The 22,474-nt window shown below is 32.5% G+C and overlaps 1 protein-coding gene across 1 annotated transcript; it reads left to right on the plus strand.

Annotated features, from left to right (window-relative positions):
* Positions 1-2,858: 2,858 nt before the first annotated feature.
* LOC143056690 (uncharacterized) lies at positions 2,859-20,485 on the plus strand. Its single transcript, XM_076229840.1, has 8 exons — positions 2,859-2,931; positions 7,963-8,283; positions 9,730-10,134; positions 10,625-10,749; positions 13,531-14,751; positions 15,893-16,361; positions 16,973-17,302; positions 18,752-20,485. Coding segments are annotated over exons 1-8 (2,910 nt in total). The 5' UTR covers positions 2,859-2,894; the 3' UTR covers positions 18,754-20,485.
* Positions 20,486-22,474: the final 1,989 nt, after the last annotated feature.

Here is a 22,474-nt window from a genome sequence, read left to right on the forward strand (position 1 = left end):
TCTATCAAATTATTTCTTAGGAAAACATTTTCTTGTACAGCAAAACATACGACAAATAGAGAAGAAGTCATAAAATTTCAAAAACACTGAATATGGCTTTGTCTATCAATATTCATTGTTGAGTCCTATTTAAGTAAATTTAATCATAAAATACTTTTTTTTAAACTCAATCCACTCAAAACAATTTTTTTTGAAAGATTTATCTAATTAGCGTGATATTTTATTAAATGAGAGTACACACAATGTGAAGTAAAAAGTACCCCCCCCCCCCACACACACACACACAAACAGTGCATGTGAAGCTTCCGATAACACGTGAAGTACCAACATCGATTTTCCATATTATTTTTTGTTAAGTTTGTGCTTTTCAAAACATTTTGCCGAATGTTTCAACTAAAAAAGTATTTAGCATAAATAAAGTTTAATCCTGTCAATTACTATAGACAAAGTTCCACATACGATGTCATTGCATATAAGAAAATCAATGAAAGGTAACCGAACACATATTCAACCTTATTTTTCCAGATTACAAGCTTTTTTAACCATGCAATCTCAAATGCTATATATATTATAATGAAACGTCAAATACGAAATAATGATCATTTGAAACACCCAAGATACATTTTTTATCACTAAGACTTTACTCCCCTGAAATGTAAGATAAATTTCCTTCAAATGTCAATTTAAGGAATATTTTTTTCCACCCTTTTTCATTCGCTACCGGATTTGATGAACTATGATTTGATGGTATTACACTTAAACAGGAAATTTTTTGCGTATTTCTTATTGTTAAATAATCCTATGTTAATTAATGTTGATCATTTTCATTCCCTTCGTTTTTTCTATCTTTTCTATTATCAAACTCTGATTTGTTAATAGTGTAAAGTGTTGCTTTCCATTCATTGCAGTTTATTTAAATTTCTGACCGAATTGTTTTTTATTTTATCAAATCAAGATGTCTAAATGGTCAGGAATGTTTACAATTTTAAATGAACTGGAATAGGTGGAGCGCAACACTTACAGTGAAATTACAGTAAGCTGAATTGTACTTGACATATTGATGTGTGTTTATTTACTCCTCATTGGCTAAAAGTAAATGAGAGGGTTGATATCTTACAAAATATGTTTAGTTAGGTCTTTCATTTTTTCTGTGGAAAGACCTATTGTAACTGTTCTGATTATTATAAGGTATTTCCACTTTTTCTATTGAAAGACCTATTGCTTTTCTTCTGATTATTAGGTCTTTCCACTTTTCTGTGGAAAGACCTATTGTTTTTTTCCTGATTATAAGGTCTTTCCACATTTCCTATAGAAAGACCTATTGTTTTTCTAATTATTATTTTTTTCCCTTAACACTGTTTTTCTTGGGTACACCATTTCACCAATTTGCTCGTTATATTCTCAGGATCTTAAAATTAATTTTGACCGAAGCGGTCCAGAGACTGCATATTGGAGTTATTTCCCCTTTTGTATCTTTAATTAGAAAAAATGTAGTTGTATTGGTAAACCATATATGATAGAGACCAGGGTGTTTAGATTTGATGTCCTTGGTCCTAAAAAAGAAAATAGAATCAAGGTCAAAGGTCAAGGTAATTTTTAATTTGGATTTGGCTTATTTTCACCTCTTTTTAAACACCATATAAGTTATATTAATTAACGTATATTTAATTAATTTTTAGTTGCGACATGTCGTCACACATATATATTGGTTTAAATGGTACACTAACATTAAAGACCTTCAATTGGTTTTTAATGTTATCTTTTATCTGATCTATTTACCAGCTTTGAATGTTTGAAATTACTGTAAATTTTTAATTCTTCGTTCTATAAACATTAGAATTATTTTCTTTCTCCTTTTACACAGCATATAAATCACAATACCGGCACCTGTACATAAAAACACGAATTTTTCTCCAGCCCCATGTGTAAAGTGTTATTGGTGATATTCACCCTACAAGTACCAAGTTTAGGAATAGTCTTTTTGAAATACAAGAAATATCTTGGTGTTCCTAAACGACGGATTTAACACAGCTTTATAATAATTTTACTTTAATTATTCATCCCTTATTTTTATCAGCTTTGCATTTACATTGCATCATATATCAAATGTATTCGTTCAGTGTATGTCCATTTCTATTATTACATTTTTTTAATGAGTTAAGTTATTCCAATTGATATTTCATAGTGTGTCTTTCTATGTTGTGATGTTACACTAGATAAGGAAGGCAGTTTGGTACCATTAAAACCTTTACACTCACTGCAATTGTTTGCACCTGTCTAAAGTCAGGAATGTGATATTCAGTAGTTATCGTTTGTTGATGTGGTTCATAGATGTTTCTCTTTTCTGGTTTTTTTTTAATAGATTAAACTGTTGTATTTCCCTTTTGAATGGTTTCACACTAGTAATTTGTGGGACCTTTATAGCATGCTGTTTGGTGTGAGACAAGGCTTCGTATTGAAGACCATACCTTTACCCATCATGATCACCTCTATAAATTTTGACTTGGATGGAGAGTTGTATCTATTAACCCAGCAAAATTTAGGCGCATGTCCCATGTAATGAACCTCTAGAATGTATACGTTTGTTATATTTAAGTCTAGTTTATTGTAGCTTTCATAGCGGTGAACACGTATGCATTATCGTTGCGGTTCCCACTGATGCCCGATTAGGGCCTTATTTTACTTTATGCTATTTTGTCTGATTGTCGACTTTCCAAGTTACAGATCCCAATTCCATTAAAATTAAAAACTCATAGAAACAAATCGAAAATACACTTATTCAATCTTATTCTTTTTTCAATTTTAATTGTTTAACATAAGTTTGGTGAATCAGAATGTTGTATTTCTACATTTATGCGTTATTCTAGGGCTTAGAGGAAGAGGACGATGATCGCATGCAGGAGAACAACTCTAAGGTCTACAATGAAGCTGGTAAATAAGTATTTATAATCTGAAATTTTGTTACAGGAATAAATAAGATTAACTAGGGCAATTTTTATGTTTGTCAAATAAGATTTTCCTCAGGAAATATACACCGTGTTACTGTCTTCTCTTTAATCCTTTCAAGAAAAAAATTTCTGAAAATGTCTTGTCTATTGTATAAATGTCTTCTTTTCTGGAGCCAAAATGTAATTTTGATTGAAAAAGGTGACTTAAAATACTAAATTTTTTCTAGATCAGGAATAGATAAACTAGTTTAGTCTTACAGATGCATGATTTTTTTATTAGTTGTAAGTGGCTTTGAACTAGCTGTCAGATAACTGCGATGACTCTCAGATCTATACCTAGTGTCATTTTATTGTCATGATGTACAAGTACCCGGCCACGACGTCCAATTGTGTGTTTGTCCATCTGATGAGTTAAGCCTTTTTCAACTAATTTTTATAGTTCGTTCCTATGTTGTACTGTTATACCACTTTCCCCGGTTATGGGGAGGGTTAGGATCCCACTAACATGTTAAACCCCACCACATTATTTATGTATGTGCCTGTCCCAAGTCAGGAGCCTGTAATTCAGTGGTTGTCGTTTGTTTATGTGTTACATATTTGTTTTTCGTTGATTTTTTTGGTATAAATAAGGCCGTTAGTTTTCTCTTTTGAAATGTTTTGCATTGTCATATCGGGGACTTTTATAGCTGACTATGCAGTATGGGCTTTGCTCATTGTTGACGGCCGTAAGGTGACCTATAGTTGTTAATGTCTGAGTCATTTTGGTCTCTTGTGGATAGTTGTCTCATTGTGAATCATACCACATTTTTTGTTGTATATTAACGATATTAGGCAAAATATTACGAATGTTTGGTTCTCAAAGCTCTCCAACGTCGTTCTTTATTTGGTCGTTTTAACTTTTTGAATTCGAGCGTCTGGCGCAAATACAAAATTTTAATCCTGGTATGTAAAATAATTTTATTTAAAATTTCTTTTACTTTACTCACAGACAGGTAATACGTCGTTACTTTTGAAGCCACTGGGTTCCTTCCACTAGCAGATTCAGAGTAATAGCCACTTAAAAAAATCCCCAACCTACGAAGATATATATTTCGTTCGTTTATTTATCGTTCATACATGTGAAATTATTTCATGATGTCTATATTACATTTCACCTTCTCTATCCATTACGGTTTCAGACATATTTTAAATGTGCTAGAAAGAAAGTCTTACATATATATATATATATCCATATAAGTACGTCTGAGTCAGTGACAACTCTACAACAGATTTATCCATCGGATTGCCGTCAATGATGGTGATACATGGCTGTGTACATTATGTATATACAACTCGTCTAAACATCAACCCAACAATATTAGATCTGTAAATTTGCTTTCGCAAATTTTTTGTTCTTCCCTCGCCGGGATTCGAACCCATGCTACTGTGATATCGTGACACCAAATCGCCTGCACTGCAGCCGTCCTGCTAGACCAAACGACCACCTGGGCTCTACAATGTTTAGACGAGTTGTATATATATCCATAGATATAGTGCACTTGGCAAGGGAAGCATAAATAAATGTTCTGCCCTTACATTCTAATCAGTATAATTTGTGGTGTAGCTCTTTTCGTCGTTTTAAAGCAGTAAGATTGGAACCATTACATGATGAAAAAAATTTAGTTTAGTTATTTATAAACATGATAAAGGAATCAATGCTGTAAATGTCAGCAACGTTCTTCCTCACAACGAAATGACAATTCAAATTTCTCTTTATTTTCGAAATCTGTCTGTTACTGTTGCTTTCTTCAGTTCAACCAAAACCATTTCACATAAGCAAGCATTACATGCCCTTGATTCTGACGAATACGTAAAATCATTCGCCAACGAATGCTATTATAGGGTATCGAAACGTTATTATTGAATGTTTGCCTTTCATTTTTGTGTATGTCACTATTTGACATTTTTTCTTTGTTGAAATATTTGTTTCTTTATAAGTGATTATAACATAATGCGAGAAGTCACTCTCCATTTCAAACATAAGGTTATGTATATAAACTCATCATAGATACCAGGACATTTTTTTTATAAACGCCAGACGCGCGTTTTGTCTACAAACGACTCATCAGCGACGCTCGAATCCAAAAAAGTTAAACAGGCCCAAATAAAGTACGGAGTTGAAGAGCATTGAAGACCAAATTCCTAAAAGATTTGCCAAATCCAGCTAAGTCTGTACTAAGTCAGACAGCTCTTTTAATGTATTTAAGCTTTCGATTTTCAAATTTGAAAAATGAACTTTTTTAATTTTCTTTGGAGTTCTGTACTTTTTGATATTTTTTCTCTCTATTCACTGTCCCCATCTACAGTTTTTTGTTGTTATATTATTCTTGTTTTGAAACTTCAATTAAGAACATATTTTTCAAGACTTTAGTAAGAAAAACATTTTTAAGACGTTTCGGACAATTGCCTTTTTTTAGTTTCTTTATCATCATTCTAAACTGTGTGGAGACATGGCACTTTAACAATACATTGTATTTTGTTATACATTCTCTTTCTTTGCAATGTTATGATGGCATGGTAATTGGACGTAAAAGGGAATGTGGTCATAGTTTTTAAAACAAAATTAAAGTCACAAAATATTTGCCATTGGTAAATTAAATTTGTTTAATGAAGAGCACACATTATTGTTTATTTTCTTTAAACCCACTGTGCTTCAGTTATTTTCTGCGATTTGCAGATTCTTAACAAATTTGTTTCAAAACCTTAACTGTCATGTCATCTTTAACTTTTGATTAAAATGTTCATCTTCTACTCTTTCCCTTTTATGCCATATGTCTGCTATGCTCTCATTTTTTTGTCATTGTGGTATGTGTTTGTTTCTTCAACATAGACATATTGGTAACATACACAATATAGTATATAGGCAAGGTATCCAAGATAGACGAACGATGCCAGAGGAATATTCAAACTTATAAAAATAAATTTGCAACGCCAAGTCTAAAATAAAGTAAAACACAAGAAACAGAAAAACAACATATATATAACCGAAGACTGAGTAGCCCGAACCCCACCGAAATTTTGAGGCGATCTCAGATAGTCCCGTCGGGAACAGTAGATATGATTGAAGTTACTATAATTGGATCATATCTGTTGTGAATCAGCAATTTGACAATGGTCGACCAACTCATGATAACGTCCATAAAGTTAACGAAGTGATTATTTCACCTTCATAATTTAGAATACCCTTAGTTTGTAAGCTTCTTTGTCGCCGCCATCATAATAATTATAGGAAATACAAGCCATGGAATTTTGTATCAACTTGGTGATATATACTCCATATGAAGAGGCTGCATGAAAGCTGTTACATTAATAAGGAACGTTCACAATCGGGAAGGTTAAATCATCTCTACTGTTATGTTTTTCATCATTGTCTGTGTCTAAATATTTGCTAGTTATGAGGCAGGCTTAGTTGTATTTGTTGCATTCTTTATTTGAATGTGATAGATGCATCGATATATATCCAAGTCACTAATTTTAGATTATTTAGTGAGAAAACATCATCTTCATATCGGACAGTAATATTAAAGGATATACTGCTTACATCTTTTGTTCTTCTTAAGAAGTTCCTGTATGAAGTCAGACTCATTTGAACAAAAACGCAAGTCGACAAGAAAAGAAGCAGAGCTGGTTCCCATCTGAACACCAGTTGTTTGTTGAAAAACGTTATCCAAATGTTACAAATATGTTGTCCTTAATCTATTCGAAGAAATTAAGCATCTTGATAATTAGATAAAGGAAGATGTAATATGAGTGTCAATGAGACAACTCTCCATCCAAGTCACAATTAATAAAAGTAAACCATTATAGGTAAACGTACGGCCTTCAACACGGAGCTTTGACTCGCATCGAACAGTAACGTATAAAGGGTCCCAAAAATTACTATTGTTATAAACCATTGAAATGGGAAAACCAACAAAACAATCTATATAAAAATGAGAAATGAGAAACACGTATGTCCAACATAAACAGACGACAACAACTATACATCAGATTTCTGACTTTAGACAGGTGCAAACAATGTCTGTGTGATTAAAAGATTTAATGGTACCAGACCTTCTCCCTTTTCTGAAACAATAGTATAACATCACAACAAACAAAGACACACTACAAAATATCAATTGAAAGGCTTAACTCCATAAAAAAAACGTAGTAACACAAATTAACACACGATGAACGAATGCATTTGATCTTTGATACAATGCAAAAACATAGTTAATAAAATTAAGGGATGAATAATTAAATGAAACAGTAAATAAATAGGTTTTAACTAAGGTCAAAAGTATAAAACCGCTGTGAAATGTTAAACAATTTTTAGAAAAAAACATTAACTTTGAAAAAAAACGTCATATCATACACAGGTAAATGAAAATAGTTTTGTTGTTAAATATAGTTCTTCTTCTGTGTGTATATTCTTCTGTAAAAAATACCAAGTAATTTCTTGTATATCAATAAAACTAATCTAAAACTTGGAATTTTTGGGTGAATATCAACAATAGAATTAAACAAATGGTGCTCGACGTAAAACGTCCATCAATGATGCAAAGAAACGGTTACGTGATCCCATTAGACACACGTACATTATTTCTAAAGAGTGTGCATTATTTATACTGTATAATGAACTGGATTGCCAGTGGATCAATTCCCTATCAAAAAACGTATTTACCAATTTAGATAATTTGCATTTATATTATATTAGTATTCAACTACATAACAGACATACTAAGAAAGTGCCATCCTTACGACACTCTGTTCTTTATGATATCATTATTCACTCTTCCATGTGTAAGGTAAAATGAAATGTTATCATCGTAAATAATTATATATTATTTGGACCTTTAAACATGCGACCTCCTTCAATACTTTCCCGTTCTAACACATGAGTATGTCTTTTCCGTCGAAGTCGAGTTTTGTTTAGACGTTTGATGAGTCAGTGGTAGTTAGTTGATGCGACACAGCTTCTGTTTATCTCTTATAGATGACAACTATAGTTCCATGTGGGATATGCTACGCATGGCAGATGTACGACGACAAAGCTCACAAAGAGTAATTCCAGAGGTACTCAGTCGCCTTGATCACGAATCGGTCAGTACATATCTCACATGTTTGAAAGACGGTAAAGAAAGAAGCAATGGGATTCGCCTAGTAATTGTTGGACGAAAAAATACGGGAAAGACATGCCTAACAAAGCGACTTTTAAAAGAATCAGTGGAAAATGTGCAGAAAACAAATGGTATAGAAATACATACACTGAAGTGCAGAGGCAAGGTAGATGACGGGGATTGGATCTTTCATGATGGTTAGTGTTGTAACTCATTCGTTCGTAGCGGAATAGTCCAGTACCTTCAGCATTGCGCCTATCTGTATCACAATTACACTCAGTTGTCGTTTTGTAAGCTAAGTAAAAATTCAGAAAAAGGACAAACGTTTATTAAAACAGTTTCAAAAGAGGGGCGAAATATACCAGAGGGACAGTCAAACTCATAGATAGAAAATAAACTGACAATGCCATGGGTAAAAAATAATAAGACAAAATAAGACAAACAGACAAATAATATTACACAATTTATGATGAGAATGTAAAACAGTTTTAAACTGATAATTTTTACCAATTTTATAAGGCAGGTTTTTACCAACTTTTCTGAGACGTTAAAATAGTTATCAAAGATACCAGGCTATCATTTAATACGCCAAACGCGCGTTTCGTCTACATAAGTCTCATCAGTGACACTCAAATCAAAATAGAAATAAAGCCAAAAAAGTACAAAGTTGAAGAGCACGAGGACCCAAAATTCCCAAAAGTTGTGTCAAATACAGCTAAGGTAATTTATGCACGGGATAATAAATATTTACTATTTTGAAAAATCTTAATTGTGTGAACAGGAAATCTATAAATGATGACCATATAATTGATATTCATATCAACACCGAAATTCTAACTACTGGGTTGGTGATACACTCGGTAACGACACGTCCACCAGCAGTGATATCGACCCAGTGGTGGAAATAGTTATCAAAAGTACAAGGCTTATAATTTAATACGCAAGACACGCGTTTTGTCTACAAATGACTCATCAGTTTTGATGGTCACGATAAGGATCTTATGCCACTTATTTAAAAGTGTTCGAAGCAGGCTGTAATCATTGACCTCATACCATATAACCATCGTAATGAGTGACGCTCAAATTTGGACCGAGGTTATATTTCGGTTCACTTCTTTGTTTTCATTTTTTTGGGGGGGAGGGGAGAAGAGAGGTAAGGTGATGATGACTAGGTGTCGTTGTATATGATTTGAAGAACATACCACTTCTTATATTATATCCATTACGTGCAGCAACCAATAATTCGTGATAGAAAGATACAAAAGCTTCCGACATTCAAAACCATAGATTATAAATAAACTGACAACGCGATAGCAGTAATTGGAGAGAAATTTATCTACTAGACAGCAATCGTTATATTGATTGCTCTTAAAATGTGTTTAGTTTTTTTTTAACAATATGTAAAGTAATTTAATATAGCTTCTTACTACATAATAGATATGTTATACAGTAATAGTGTTCTTTTCCTTTAATATACTATTTGATAAACTCTACCAAATGCTATGTCTAAGTTAAAAAAATTGGTATAGAAATTATGGCTTTGTGTTATTTAATATTCAATTACATCTTTGTTGGAGGTAGATTTGTGACAGGTAATTTGATTTTGCGACACATAAGTAATTATCAATTCCTATCGTACCCAGGTCGTACGTATGAAAATGAATTATACTCTAGACTTTTGAAGTGCTGTATAGAAAACAGTAGAGCGAATCTTTCTCAAAAAGCAAAAGGCTGCCTGCATTCGCAAAGACCAGACAACAGTGAACCAGAAAAGGCTAACAACGAATTAAGTAACTGCAACCTCGAGGAACCAGATGAGAGTCCTGAAACATTGTACCAAGCACAAGAAGTTCCTGTTCAAGATTATTACGATCTTTATGACATCGTTTATGCTGAAATTGACGATGAAGATACTGCACCAATCACTTTGTGGGATTTTGCAGGAGACCGAGAACACTTCAATACACATCAGACCTTTCTTGGCCAGGAATCGATATATGTAGTTGTTACAAATGTTATGGACACGATTGGAAATGACGACGCAGAATGTAAGTTCATGTATACAAGCTGAATACAATGAACAAGATTGTATATATTTTGTCGACAGGACATTGTGTCAGATAGAGAAATTCATTTCAGGTTATTTGTTTAAAAAAAAAAAAACAATAGTTGCATCCGACGATAGTACGTATAAACACAGTTTAATGTAACCAACGTACACACGCTAATCATTTAAGAAGAAATATGAATCATTTATTAAGTACTTAATCGTTTTAATATATATCAACATTAATCTTAGCTTTTACAGTTTTCTATCTATATAAATAAATTAGGAAAAATTACGGTTAACATTATCTAATTTATAAGAATTTGTGATTTTTCAGGACACTCCCGAATAATAAAGTGTTCCCACATATTACAATAATTGTCACTCTATGAAAAAGTTTCACATCGTCTGTTTGAATGTTGATATTGTGCATGAAGAAAAATATATGAAATTCGTTATAAAAACTAATTTTATTGGAAAATATTTCGCAGACGGTCTGGCATTTTGGCTTGAAACTATTCGTTGCCATTGCGAGGTACCTGTGGAGGAGGAATGCTACAATGAATATCAAGAACCACCTGTTATCATCGTAGGAACACACAAAGATCAGTTCACGGTAATATCAATACAGTTCCCTTGCTTTAATATGATACTCTTTTGACATTTAAGGCAACCCTTTGTGATACAATTTAGACCTCCTCTAAGTTAAATTTTATCTGCTTATTCGTATAGATCATAATAGAAACCTTTTCGGATGAACGATGAACGCTGTATTATATTTAAATCATGTTTGTTGACCGTGATATTCTTTCAGTAAGATGCATAAGTTAATGTCTACCCTATGTCCCCTGAAAAAAAGACAAACACATAGCAACGGTCAACTAATTTATGATTGTGAACTTTTATCGTATAAAGTGTCGATTTCGTTCTTTCCACATCATTAACAATCTAAAGTTGTTTTATGTAAAGATCATTCCCCTGTAAAACCGTGCATACAATTCTACACTAGTGTACCGCTTGAAATGAGATAATACTATTATATATGATTGACCAGAATTTGATTTACTTGTATAAGAATGATTTTTTTGCGGATCGAATCAGTCAACGAAATTGTTCACCTTTGTTTCACTTGCAAAGTTGACATTATTTTCCTTGTAATGGCTGAAAACGACAAATAAATGCGTAACCAATTTCTAGATAATGGGTTATTTGCATATCGGGTGATGTAATGTTTGCGTAACAGGATACCCTTACCACATTTACGTCCCACTTCTAACTCATTTTTAGCGCACCTGGCCCAATGGGCCAAGTGAGCTTTTCTCAGCACTTGGCGTCCGTCGTCAGTCGTCGTCCGTTGTCGATAACTTTAACAAAAATCTTCTCCTCTGAAACTACTCGGTCAAATTTTACCAAACTTGGCCTAAATCATCACTAGGGTATCTTGTCTAAAAATTGTGTCCGGTGACCCGGCTTACCAACAAAGATGGCCGCAATGGCTAAAAATAGAACATAGGGGTAAAATGTAGATTTTGGCTCATTACTCTGAAACCAAAGCATTTAGAGCAAATCTGACACGGGAAAATTGTTTATCAGGTCAAGATCTATCTGCTCTGAAATTTTTAGATGAATCAGACAACTGGTTGTTTGGTTGCTGCCCCTGAATTGGAAATTTTAAGGAAATTTTGCCGTTTTTTGTTATTATCTTTAATATTATTATAGATAGAGATAAACTGTAAACAGCAATAATGTTCAGCAAAGTAAGATCTACAAATAAGTCAACATGACCAAAATAGTCAGTAGACCCCTTAGAGAGTTATTGCCCTTTATAGTAATTTTTAACCAATTTTTCGTAAAGTTTGGTTATCTTTTACAAAAATCTTCTCTTCTGAAACTACTGGGTCAAATTTAACCAAATTGAGCCACAATCATTATATTATTAGGGTATTTAGTTTGAAAAATGTGTGCGGTCATCCAGCCAACCAATCAAGATGGCTGCTTTGGCTGAAAAAAGAACGCATTTTGATTAGTTTATGTGAAAGATTTTAACTGATTTAGTCATTAAAAACGCTCTGATTCAAGCTTAGATATGAAAAATCTATCAAATATACCAAAACTCGTCACTTTTCAGATGGTTTTTGTCAAAAATGAAAGTGACCGCATCCGTGTTCATCCTCAAACTTTATATATGCTTTGTATTATCATCAAATACAACTTACATTTTTATATTATGAATGAACACGAACGGAATCCGTTTAAAAATTAACAAAAATGCTAAAATTTTTGAAGATTTCAGTAATTAAGCATGACTTAATGATGCTAGATAGCGATATTTATGCATTGTATTGTCAAAAACAGCTCATATTTATGTAGCAGAAGCATTTTACTTTCAAAAATATTGCTGAAAGATTACATTTTCACAATTTTCTAAAACTGCTATATTTTGGGGCCAAAAAGGGGTCTTACTGAACCTTCTCCTTTTTACAAAATATTTTCCTCTGTATATAAAGGGCCAAGTTTATTATAGATAGAGAAAATTGTAAGTAGCAAGAATGTTCAGTCAAGTAAGATCTACAAACATCACCATTACCAAAACACAATTTTGTCATGAATCCATCTGTGTCATTTGTTTAATATGCACCTAGACCAAGGTGAGCTACACAGGCTCTTTAGAGTCTCTAGTTTAATTCATTCAAATTCCTCCATTTTTTGTCACCGTGATTTTTTAAAGGTAAATTGTGTATGTACGATGTATAAGAGATGATTACCTAAACATTCTCAAGCAATAATGACTATATTTCGCTTTATGTGTAACGAAACCAATCCGTTTTTCATATTTTTTTATTTTATTGAAAAAAAGTGTCCTCTAATATCTGATCTTTGAATGCCACTTTTAAATTCTTCTTACGCGTAAGATTGACAATTTGCTATAACCTGTAACTTGAGCATAAATCAATGACCAATATGTTTTATCCTATTTATGAAAAAAAATGAGAAATTAAAACGAAATTGTCATGTAAATATAATAACCCTCTGATATTGAGTGAAATAACACAAATTTTGACATTAGAATATTTCCATAACTTGATTTGCTGTCGATGGTTAATGGTTGTTACACAAAAACAATTATAAACACAACTCCGCGATTTCGAGAACTTTGATTGTCGAAGGTATCATTAGAAGACGTACACTTTTTTTTATGAAATCCTCTTAATCAATATGTTTTAAAAATCACAGATGATGCTGTCCTCTACGTAAGACACATTTAAACATTTATCCTTGCTTAGTTTTGCATATTAACAGGACAAAGAAAAGTATTGATAGTAGCACAAAATTTTCATGAGAAATTAACGGTAATTTGACAACACTTAGTTTCATAACAAATATATTTGTTTTGTAGGGAAACATCAGTGAATGTGAGACAAAATTTCAGCGCCAAGTTCATGAGATAGTAAGAAATTCCCAGATACGAAGAAATATACGAAAAATGTATGTGATATCTAACACAGATGATTCGGATGATGAATTCGACGTTATACGAAGAGGCATAGTTGAAATTGCAAAAAGCCGAAAACAGTGGAATATCAAAACTCCCGCTAGATGGATCCACCTCGAAAAAGCCCTTTCTGGTGAAAATTCATACGGAAAACCTGTAGTTGCTAAATCAGAGATTGCAGAAATTGCAAACAACATAATACAACCTATCACAGACGAAGAGGAATTAGAGCAGTTTCTCACGTATCATAATGGTATCGGAACATATGTTTACTTTTCAGATCTACCCGAATACGTCGTCTTAGATCCACAATGGTTGGCAAGTGCATTTAAATGCATAATAACAGACGACCAATTCCAGAAAGATTTGGTTCATCAAACAGAGTGGGAAGAGCTGAGACAGCATGGACGTCTGAGCGAGAAACTATTAAATGAAATATTTCTGCGACAGGAGGTAAACATAAGGAAATACAGAATACACTTACTGAAAATCATGGAAAAAATTAACATTATTGTTCGGTCAAGAACAATGTCAAATGCATGCGAAATTGACGAAGACACAGACTACTATGTACCATGTATGATCAAAAATACATCACTGAGCAACATCAACGACATATTTTATTCCTGCGCTTCCAAATCATCATGTCTTTGTGTTGCATTTGATTTTCTCCCACCATCATTTGCCACGCTGATTCTAGTTGCCTGTACCCGATATTACACCGTTGCCAAAGGTCCACAGACACCTGATGGACGACATCCTGCCTTCTATAGAGATTTTGCGATTTACAATTTAGATGCTACCGGTTGCGAAAAGCTTTTCATTGCTAATTATCGGAATGTTTTGCAGATGCAAATATGGAAATGGGGAGAACCAGAGAAGCGCTCGTATCACGATGTCAAGGCAAAGTTGATAGGAATCATTGAAGAGATGAAAGTGATCCCAGGTCAGCCAAATTTATCGTATGAACTAAAGCTTAAATGCAAATTTACAGACTACGAATGCCTTGATGGGATGGTTGAACTGAAAGTCATCAAACCACAGAAAGAATATTTTTGTGAAGAACATGGAAACACCCACAGTTCAGAGGAAATCTTCTTTGATTGGTTAGGAGAAATTGAGCAGGTAAAGATACTTAGTATTTTTTTGGCATAATAAAATCATTTCTATTCATATCACAAAATTAAAACAAAAAGATCTCTGCCTTTCTAGTTTGTATCATCTCATATTAAGCACTACATTGTGTAAGTGTATAATTTTGTTTTTAAAGGTGTAAGGTCTGGAAAAGACCGATTTTGGCCTCAAATTTTGGTTTCATCTGAAGAAAGATGTTGACCACTTTTTTTTAAACTCACTTAAGCGGCTATTTCATTTGAATCAATTAGTTTATCATGTTTATGTGAAAGATTTTAACTCATCTAGTCATTATAAACGATTTGATTCAAGCTCAAATATGAAAATCTACCAAATATGCCAAAAAATGTCACTTTTCAGATGGTTTTTGTCACAAATGAAAGTGGCCGCATCCGTGTTCGTCCTCAACCTTTATATATGTTATGTATTATCATCAAATATAACTTAAATTTCAATATTAAGGATGAACACGAATTTGGCCACTTTCGTTTTACACGAAAACCGTCTAAAATTTAACTAAAATGCTAGAATTGTGAAGATTTCAGTAATTTAGCATGACTAAATGGTGCTAGTACCATATGTGTATTGTTTTGTCAATAACAGCCCATATTTATGTAGCAGAAGCATTCAACTGTCCAATAAATAACTAAAAGTTTACATTTTAACAATTTTGTAAAACTTCTATATTTTGGGGCCAAAAAGGGGTCTTACTGGACCTACTCCTTTGAAACATATTTTATTAATAATCAATGTAAGTGTACAATTGATAACAACAACAAAGTAGAGTATTGTTTGTTGCACTCATGTTTAGCAATGAGAGTTGTCTGTTATGAAGATCTTTTGATTGTTGTTTTTCGGCTGTCGTCTTTGTCTTCTATAATCCTTTATGACAATCCTTTATGACAATACCCATATTGAATGACATGAAAAAATGTTCTATTTGACTGTAAATATTTGTTCTAAAAAAAAATATAAAAGAATATTTAATTTTCACTGACCATTTCTTCTCCCGTTAAAGATGAGACTGGTTAAAGATGTAATGTTTAGTTTCATTCGTCATCTTTCATCTGCTTTTATATACACATGAAGATAGTTTTGACTAGGTAAATATGATTGTGAATTGTGTTTACAGAAAATCTTCAGCCGTGAGCAAATAAATGCAACAAGAATGGCCATCATCATTTTAGAAATTCTGACCAATGCATTATTTGACCTGTCAATCGCCAATAGGGGTGGCTTTCTCGTTAAACAAAGAGACGAATGTGATATAACATATCTTTATGCACAGCTACGAAAACAAAACAAGCATATTCCGAGCCATGGATGGGGAGGAAGGTGGTCTGATATTAAGAATTTCGACATTCTCATTGGTGACGATATTGAACGCATCAGGTTGTCCAGAAATGATATGGCTCACTCAAAGAAATTCTCGTTGGATGACAACAAATACTATGATCTATGTGGTATATTAGAGAGAGTCCTCCATCGTTTAGAAACCTATAACGGGAAAGGAAAGCTCTACACAGATCAAATGAAAGATGTGAAAAAGAAGGAGACACAATTACAAGACTGGCAAACTTATCAAAAGAAAATAACTTACGGTAAGTTATAATTAATAGTGGAACGGTTGTGAGTTCGTGTTAAATGTGAGTAACAAACTCCGTACAGTGATCGTTTCATTTGGGAACTTTTCCCTTTACTCCATCAACTAATTTAAGCGGATCGGTGCAGGAACTGTCGAGTTGTTTGTGTGAGTGAGTATTTTTTTTGTATTTGAAAACTATTTCGCCAAGTTTACTAATCTTCCAATATACTACAAAACAATTGCTTTTGTGATGAAAAAAGAAAATATATTGAATTCCAAATACGAAACAAAAATTTTTTCCACATTATTTTCTAATCTGATGTATTGTATTTCACTCCAATTGAAAGAAGGGTTTGTATTGATCTTGTGAGATGATACTAAATTGAGAAATGTCATTCCGACATTTGCTCCTCCTTTCTAGATAAATGATAGCGATTTGAACTGCTCTTTTATAAAATATTTGATTTTTTTTCTTAGCCAACATGTCATGTCGTTGTTGGTCTCGATCTACATATAATACATGTAGGGAATAAAGCTTTTGATGTAATTCATGATCATTAAAACATCAAACATAAATTTCTATGGCACATGTATCTGCATGTTAATATATTTTCTTATAAAACTTAGAATTTCCACGACTGAAGATGAAGCCTTCGTTCGAAGTGAAAGTCAGTAGCGGATGCACACTCGAATGTGAAAAAGTAGTACCGTTGCCCGATGGTTCGAAGGTGTATTGGGTTAAGGAGAAAAACGGCAAAGAAGTAGAGTTGACAGTGGACGAGACCACATCAACCAAATATAAAGGATCTCAATTCGATTACCCATCACTTAATATACTTCGCGCAACAAAGGAAGATGAAGGACACTATTCCTGCAGAATATGTTATCCAGAGGATAGCGCTGAAAGTATGGACAAAAATATTACATGGCCAAAAACATTTTTACATGTGAATAATTGTAAGTACCATGATATCCACGTACAAAAATAGATATGCACATGCAAATTAAATGCCTTGTATGGTACCCAATACATATGATACAATAAGGGTTTTGATAACTATAAAGAGCCGTAAAAAGACCTAAAGGTACTCGCATTAACTTCATTTGTTATCTGGTGGATATTTGTCTCATTGGCAGTCACACAATAATTTCTTATTACTTTTTTCTTTATTAAACTTTAAATTCTAAAATAACAACGCAGTAGATTGAATTGCCATTAATAATTGAAAGTATTCATCATTTGAACATGTTGAACTAGACATTTGTAATAGCCAAAGCACAATTATAACGTCCATGAGACAATTAACTCAAAACATAAACAAATAAACTTAAGTTCATGATATACATAGAAATCAAAAGAAAACATGTGTTTGTCACATAGCCGGATCCATATCGGGTGAACGTCTGTTGATGCATGAATGCAAATCTAGGATTTACAGAAATCGTCATTAGTTGGATCAGAAGACATTTGTTTTTAAAACTTTAATGAAACGATACTCTTAAATTCCTCAGATTTTAGACCAACAAAATTTGCATACCTGAGTTGAGATACAGACACGTCGCAAAATTCAACTTATATACTTTCGAGTTCGGTGTAACTCTTTGGTTTAAGTGAACACTATTCGTGCGTTTTATGCCACATGTGGAGCAGGATCTGCTTACCCTTCCAGAGCACCTGAGATCACCCCTAGTTTTTGGTGGGGTTCGTGTTGTTTATTCTTTAGTTTTCTATGTTGTGTCATGTGTACTATTGTTTTTCTGTTTGTCTTTTTCATTTTTAGCCATGGCGTTGTCAGTTTGTTTTAGATTTATGAGTTTGACTGTCCCTTTGGTATCTTTCGTCCCTCTTTTACGATCATTGTCACTTCCGTTGAGCTAATGATTGGAAAAAAACATGTTGTTATATTTGACGAATTATTTGGCAATTGAATTCTCATAATTGACATTCAGAATTGTTGTCATTGAGAAATTATGATAAATTACCTACGAAACACATATTATTTTAGTATACTGCACAATGACGATCACAAAGACGCTTGATGAACACTTTAATAATGCAGGGATTCAGGCGTCCCTCTTTCTGGTAAATGACGCCATAAAGGCGCGCATAATTGATGATTTTATCCGGTGAAATACTTAACTCTATTGGTGGCAGTGAACACAGAAAGTATGCGGCGTGGATCTCCGTTACATAGCTTTTTGGACCTATCAATCAAATCTGTGGAAAGGCACACGCGTATCAGATACACAGGAGATATGTAACTGAAACTCAATTTAACTTTTTGTACGGATGAACCCTTGTTAACACCAGTTTATTTTTCTATTTTTCATACATTTTCATTTTTTTTTTACCTTGTTTGCTTTAAATATTTCCATTTTATTAGTATGTGTGATTGTTCTTTTTAGAAATATTGTACAGAACGGTACCATATTCAGTGGATATATTCGGATGTCACATAAAAACCCTATGAAGAACGAAGAACAATCAAATCAGAATTTGTGCTTTGTATTTTAGCTTAATGCATAATGCTTTTACATTATATACTACTTACATGTATGTATGTGCTTTTTATTGTATGACATTATTATTTAGAGATTCTTTAACGCTGCATAATGCTTGGGAGCAATTCAAAGTCTAAATTCAAATTAGCAAATACTGAGGACTTTCGCAGTGGGTTATTAATGAAGAATAATTATATGTAGTTTAAAAATCCAACTTTTGATGTCAAATGATCATGTATGATATAATTTAAATTTTTTCCCCTGATTTATAACTCATCAAGAAAACAAATGAGTGTCACACTCGTTAGAAATCCATATATACTTTAACCTTTATCGGATTAAAACAAAAATGCAGTACAATAAAGCAAAACACTTACGGACCTGCATCCTGTCAATACTTACATTTTGACATTGTACAATATTTTTTTAAGATTGTTGATGACGTCTATAAATTAAAAGTGTTCATTCCCTAGTATTTTTGAAAAATGACTTTGATATAGTGTTCAGTAACTACGAGTACTCCTCTGAGATCGGTTTTATGTATCTTGAGTATTTTTTACTAGTTGTTTATTTTGTGTTTTGTTGTCGATCTAACGAGACAATGAACTTTTCAACTGATGTTTACAGTTTGTGCATATGTTGTGCTTCCATACCACTGGTTAAGGTTAAAATATCTCTTTTGTCAAACGTATTGTCCTCAACCGATGTTGTTGTTACTGTCTTGATTTAAGTCATTATATAAAGCATGCGTGATTGTCCCTGTGATATTCTCTATTTCAAATTGCGATGAGATTAATATTTTAAAAACAGTCAGAAGACATTATCTATAAAGTGGAACAAAAAGTTAAAGAAAATAACTGTCATGTGTCCTGGTTAATACATTGAACTAAAACAAATTTACCATTCATTAAGTAGTTTCCTGTAAGATGTATATACTATAATGTGTGTTCCTCAGTCTTTATATTTCTATGTGGTAGTTTGTTACGTTTTTTTTTTTTTGCATCTACGTTAATATTTTTTCAATAGAGATGTAACGTTCCCTTCGACCTTCGAGTTTAAATGTCCCATTTTTGTCTTCCGTGTCTTTTATTTTTAGTTCAGTAGCGGCAGCAGATGTAACTTACTAACACAAAGTGTGTCTGTAGTGAAATTACAACAAGATATTTGACGTTTATATTTCAATGCAAGATTTTGATGATTACTAATTAAATTTTTGATGTGCATTTTTGCATTAATTTAAAACGTATTCTTCATGTCACTGTTATATACATATACTAATACTTTATAAAATGTACAGTTTAATAAATTCAAATCTCTAAAGGAATAAGTTCTTGTGATTTTTTAATGAGGTAACAATATAAAATATTGAGATATCTTAAAAATTAATTATCGAATAACAAAATATCATTTTTGTTTAGCGACATAAAAGTTGAGCTACAACTGGTATATATTTAGAATAGTTTGGGGTTTATTTTGGAAATTGAACTTGGGATGTGCTGACATCAGTTATTTGACGTCTGACCATAATAAGTTATCCCCAAAATTACATGCAATTTTGAAAAATCATTGTTATAAAATGACGTCAGAACGACGTTTTTTACGGATACAAAACGCGAAATTATCAGATAATTTAGCACAAATAGTACGCTTCGGTATTCCTTAACTAATATGTTCAAGAGATAAAATATTGTACGTTCTACAGTAACCTTCATAGTTATTTTGAGTGTTGATTAAAATATAAATAAAGGGTTGTAATTCACCAATAACACCCAATTTTAATTTAGAAAAACAAAAACATTAAGATGGAGACGAAAGAAACCAAAATAAAATTCTAACGCATAAGTCGAAATAAAACTGACAAAGCCATGCCAGTAAAAAAGAAAAAAAGCAAACAGACAAACATAAGTACATAAAACACAATCTCTAAAAATTGGAGCAAAGGAAATCCCTTCAAAAACTGAGAGAAATCACATATGAAGCATTGTTATTTTATTGCCTATGACTTAAAATAGTTGACTATGATTGACTAATATTTCTTGAAATCATTTTCCAAAGTCAAAGTCGACATATTAATTTTTGTATGGAAAATTACGTAACGATCATGCAAAATTGCGTTTAAAATTAAACAACCTTTTACTTACAATGTGTAACGCTTTGAAAGCTCCTTCATACTTAATACAATTTACAATGATATTATATTTTCTACATCCATTGTAATAATTACCCGGACCACATTATTAGAAACATAGTTTTCTATTGACCTAATAGGATATATAACAAGGAAATCATTATGTAAGTGTCATTTCCTGGAATATTGTGTCAATTTAAAGAAATTGACTCCATATGCAAGCACGACAGGACTGTTGCGACATAGAAATGGAAAGTTCGCTATTGGGAAGTTAAACACATCTATTTTGTCATTCATTGTAAACATGAGTGCACACCCTGCAATGGGTCGTCTTCTTTACTAACCATTGATTTTCTGTTGATAGTCCTAAATGTAAAGCTTTACTACAACTATCACATAAACGTAACATGATCAAATAAATTAGGTCAAGGTCATATAAACCAAACGAGAAATACATGTACAAATTATTCAATTCATTAAATATAGTTGACCTATTGCTTATAGTTTCTAAGAAACAGACTTAACCAAGAAAACTAAACATTGACCAATGAACCATGAAAATGAGGTTAAGGTCATATGAACCATGTCAGGCTGACATGAATAGCTTACAATCTTTCAATACAACAAATAGTTGACCTTTTGAGTATAGTTTAAGAAATACAGACTAAAACAAAAACATATGAGACTGAAATGTAAACCATAAAATATTTTCAAACACCAATTAAAGTTGACCTATTGTAAATAATATAAGAAAAACAAAAGACCAAAACTCAAAAACTTAACTTTGGCCACTGAACCATGAAATGAGATCAAGGTATTATCTCAGATATGAATGACACCTGCCAGTTGGTTGTACACCTTACAATTATTACATACACAAAATATAGTAAACCAATTGCATACAGTATGAGAAAAACACACCAAAACACAAAAACTGAAATATAACCACTGAACCATGAAATTTGGGTCAAGGTCATATGACACATGCCAGGCAGATATGAATAGCTTACAATCTTTCAATACAACAAATAGTTGACCTTTTGATTATAGTTTAAGAAATACAGACCAAAACAAAAACTTAACACTTAGTAATGAAAATGAGGTCAAGGTTAAATGCAACCTAAGAGACTTATATGTACATCACACAATTTTTCCATACATCAAATATAGTTTACCTATAGTATTAGAAAAACCAAAGACCAAAACTTAACTTGGTCCACTGAACCATGAAATAAGGTGAAGGTCAGATGACACCTTTTAATTGGTTGTACATCGTACAATCATTCCATACACCAAATATAGTAGACCTCTTGCATGCAGTATAAGACAAACAGATGTCAAGGTCAAATAAAACCTATGAATGAAGGATTTCTGAATTTTTAGATTGGATTTCATTGATTTCATTGACAGGTGCACTTTTTCGAATTGTATGGTGATTTGTGGAGGACTCAATATCATCTTCTCCGTTTTCAAATTGAAGACTTTTTGGAGTGGTCATT

This window comes from Mytilus galloprovincialis, chromosome 13, assembly GCF_965363235.1.
Source record: "Mytilus galloprovincialis chromosome 13, xbMytGall1.hap1.1, whole genome shotgun sequence".
Classification (NCBI taxonomy): Eukaryota; Metazoa; Mollusca; class Bivalvia; order Mytilida; family Mytilidae; genus Mytilus; species Mytilus galloprovincialis.

Coding starts and splice junctions, on each gene's coding strand:
- LOC143056690 (XM_076229840.1), top strand. CDS start 2,895: ATGCAGGAGAACAACTCTAAGGTCTACAATGAAGCTG. Junction 10,750..13,530: donor CACACAAAGATCAGTTCACG/GTAATATCAATA, acceptor TTTGTTTTGTAG/GGAAACATCAGTGAATGTGA. Junction 14,752..15,892: donor GGTTAGGAGAAATTGAGCAG/GTAAAGATACTT, acceptor TTGTGTTTACAG/AAAATCTTCAGCCGTGAGCA.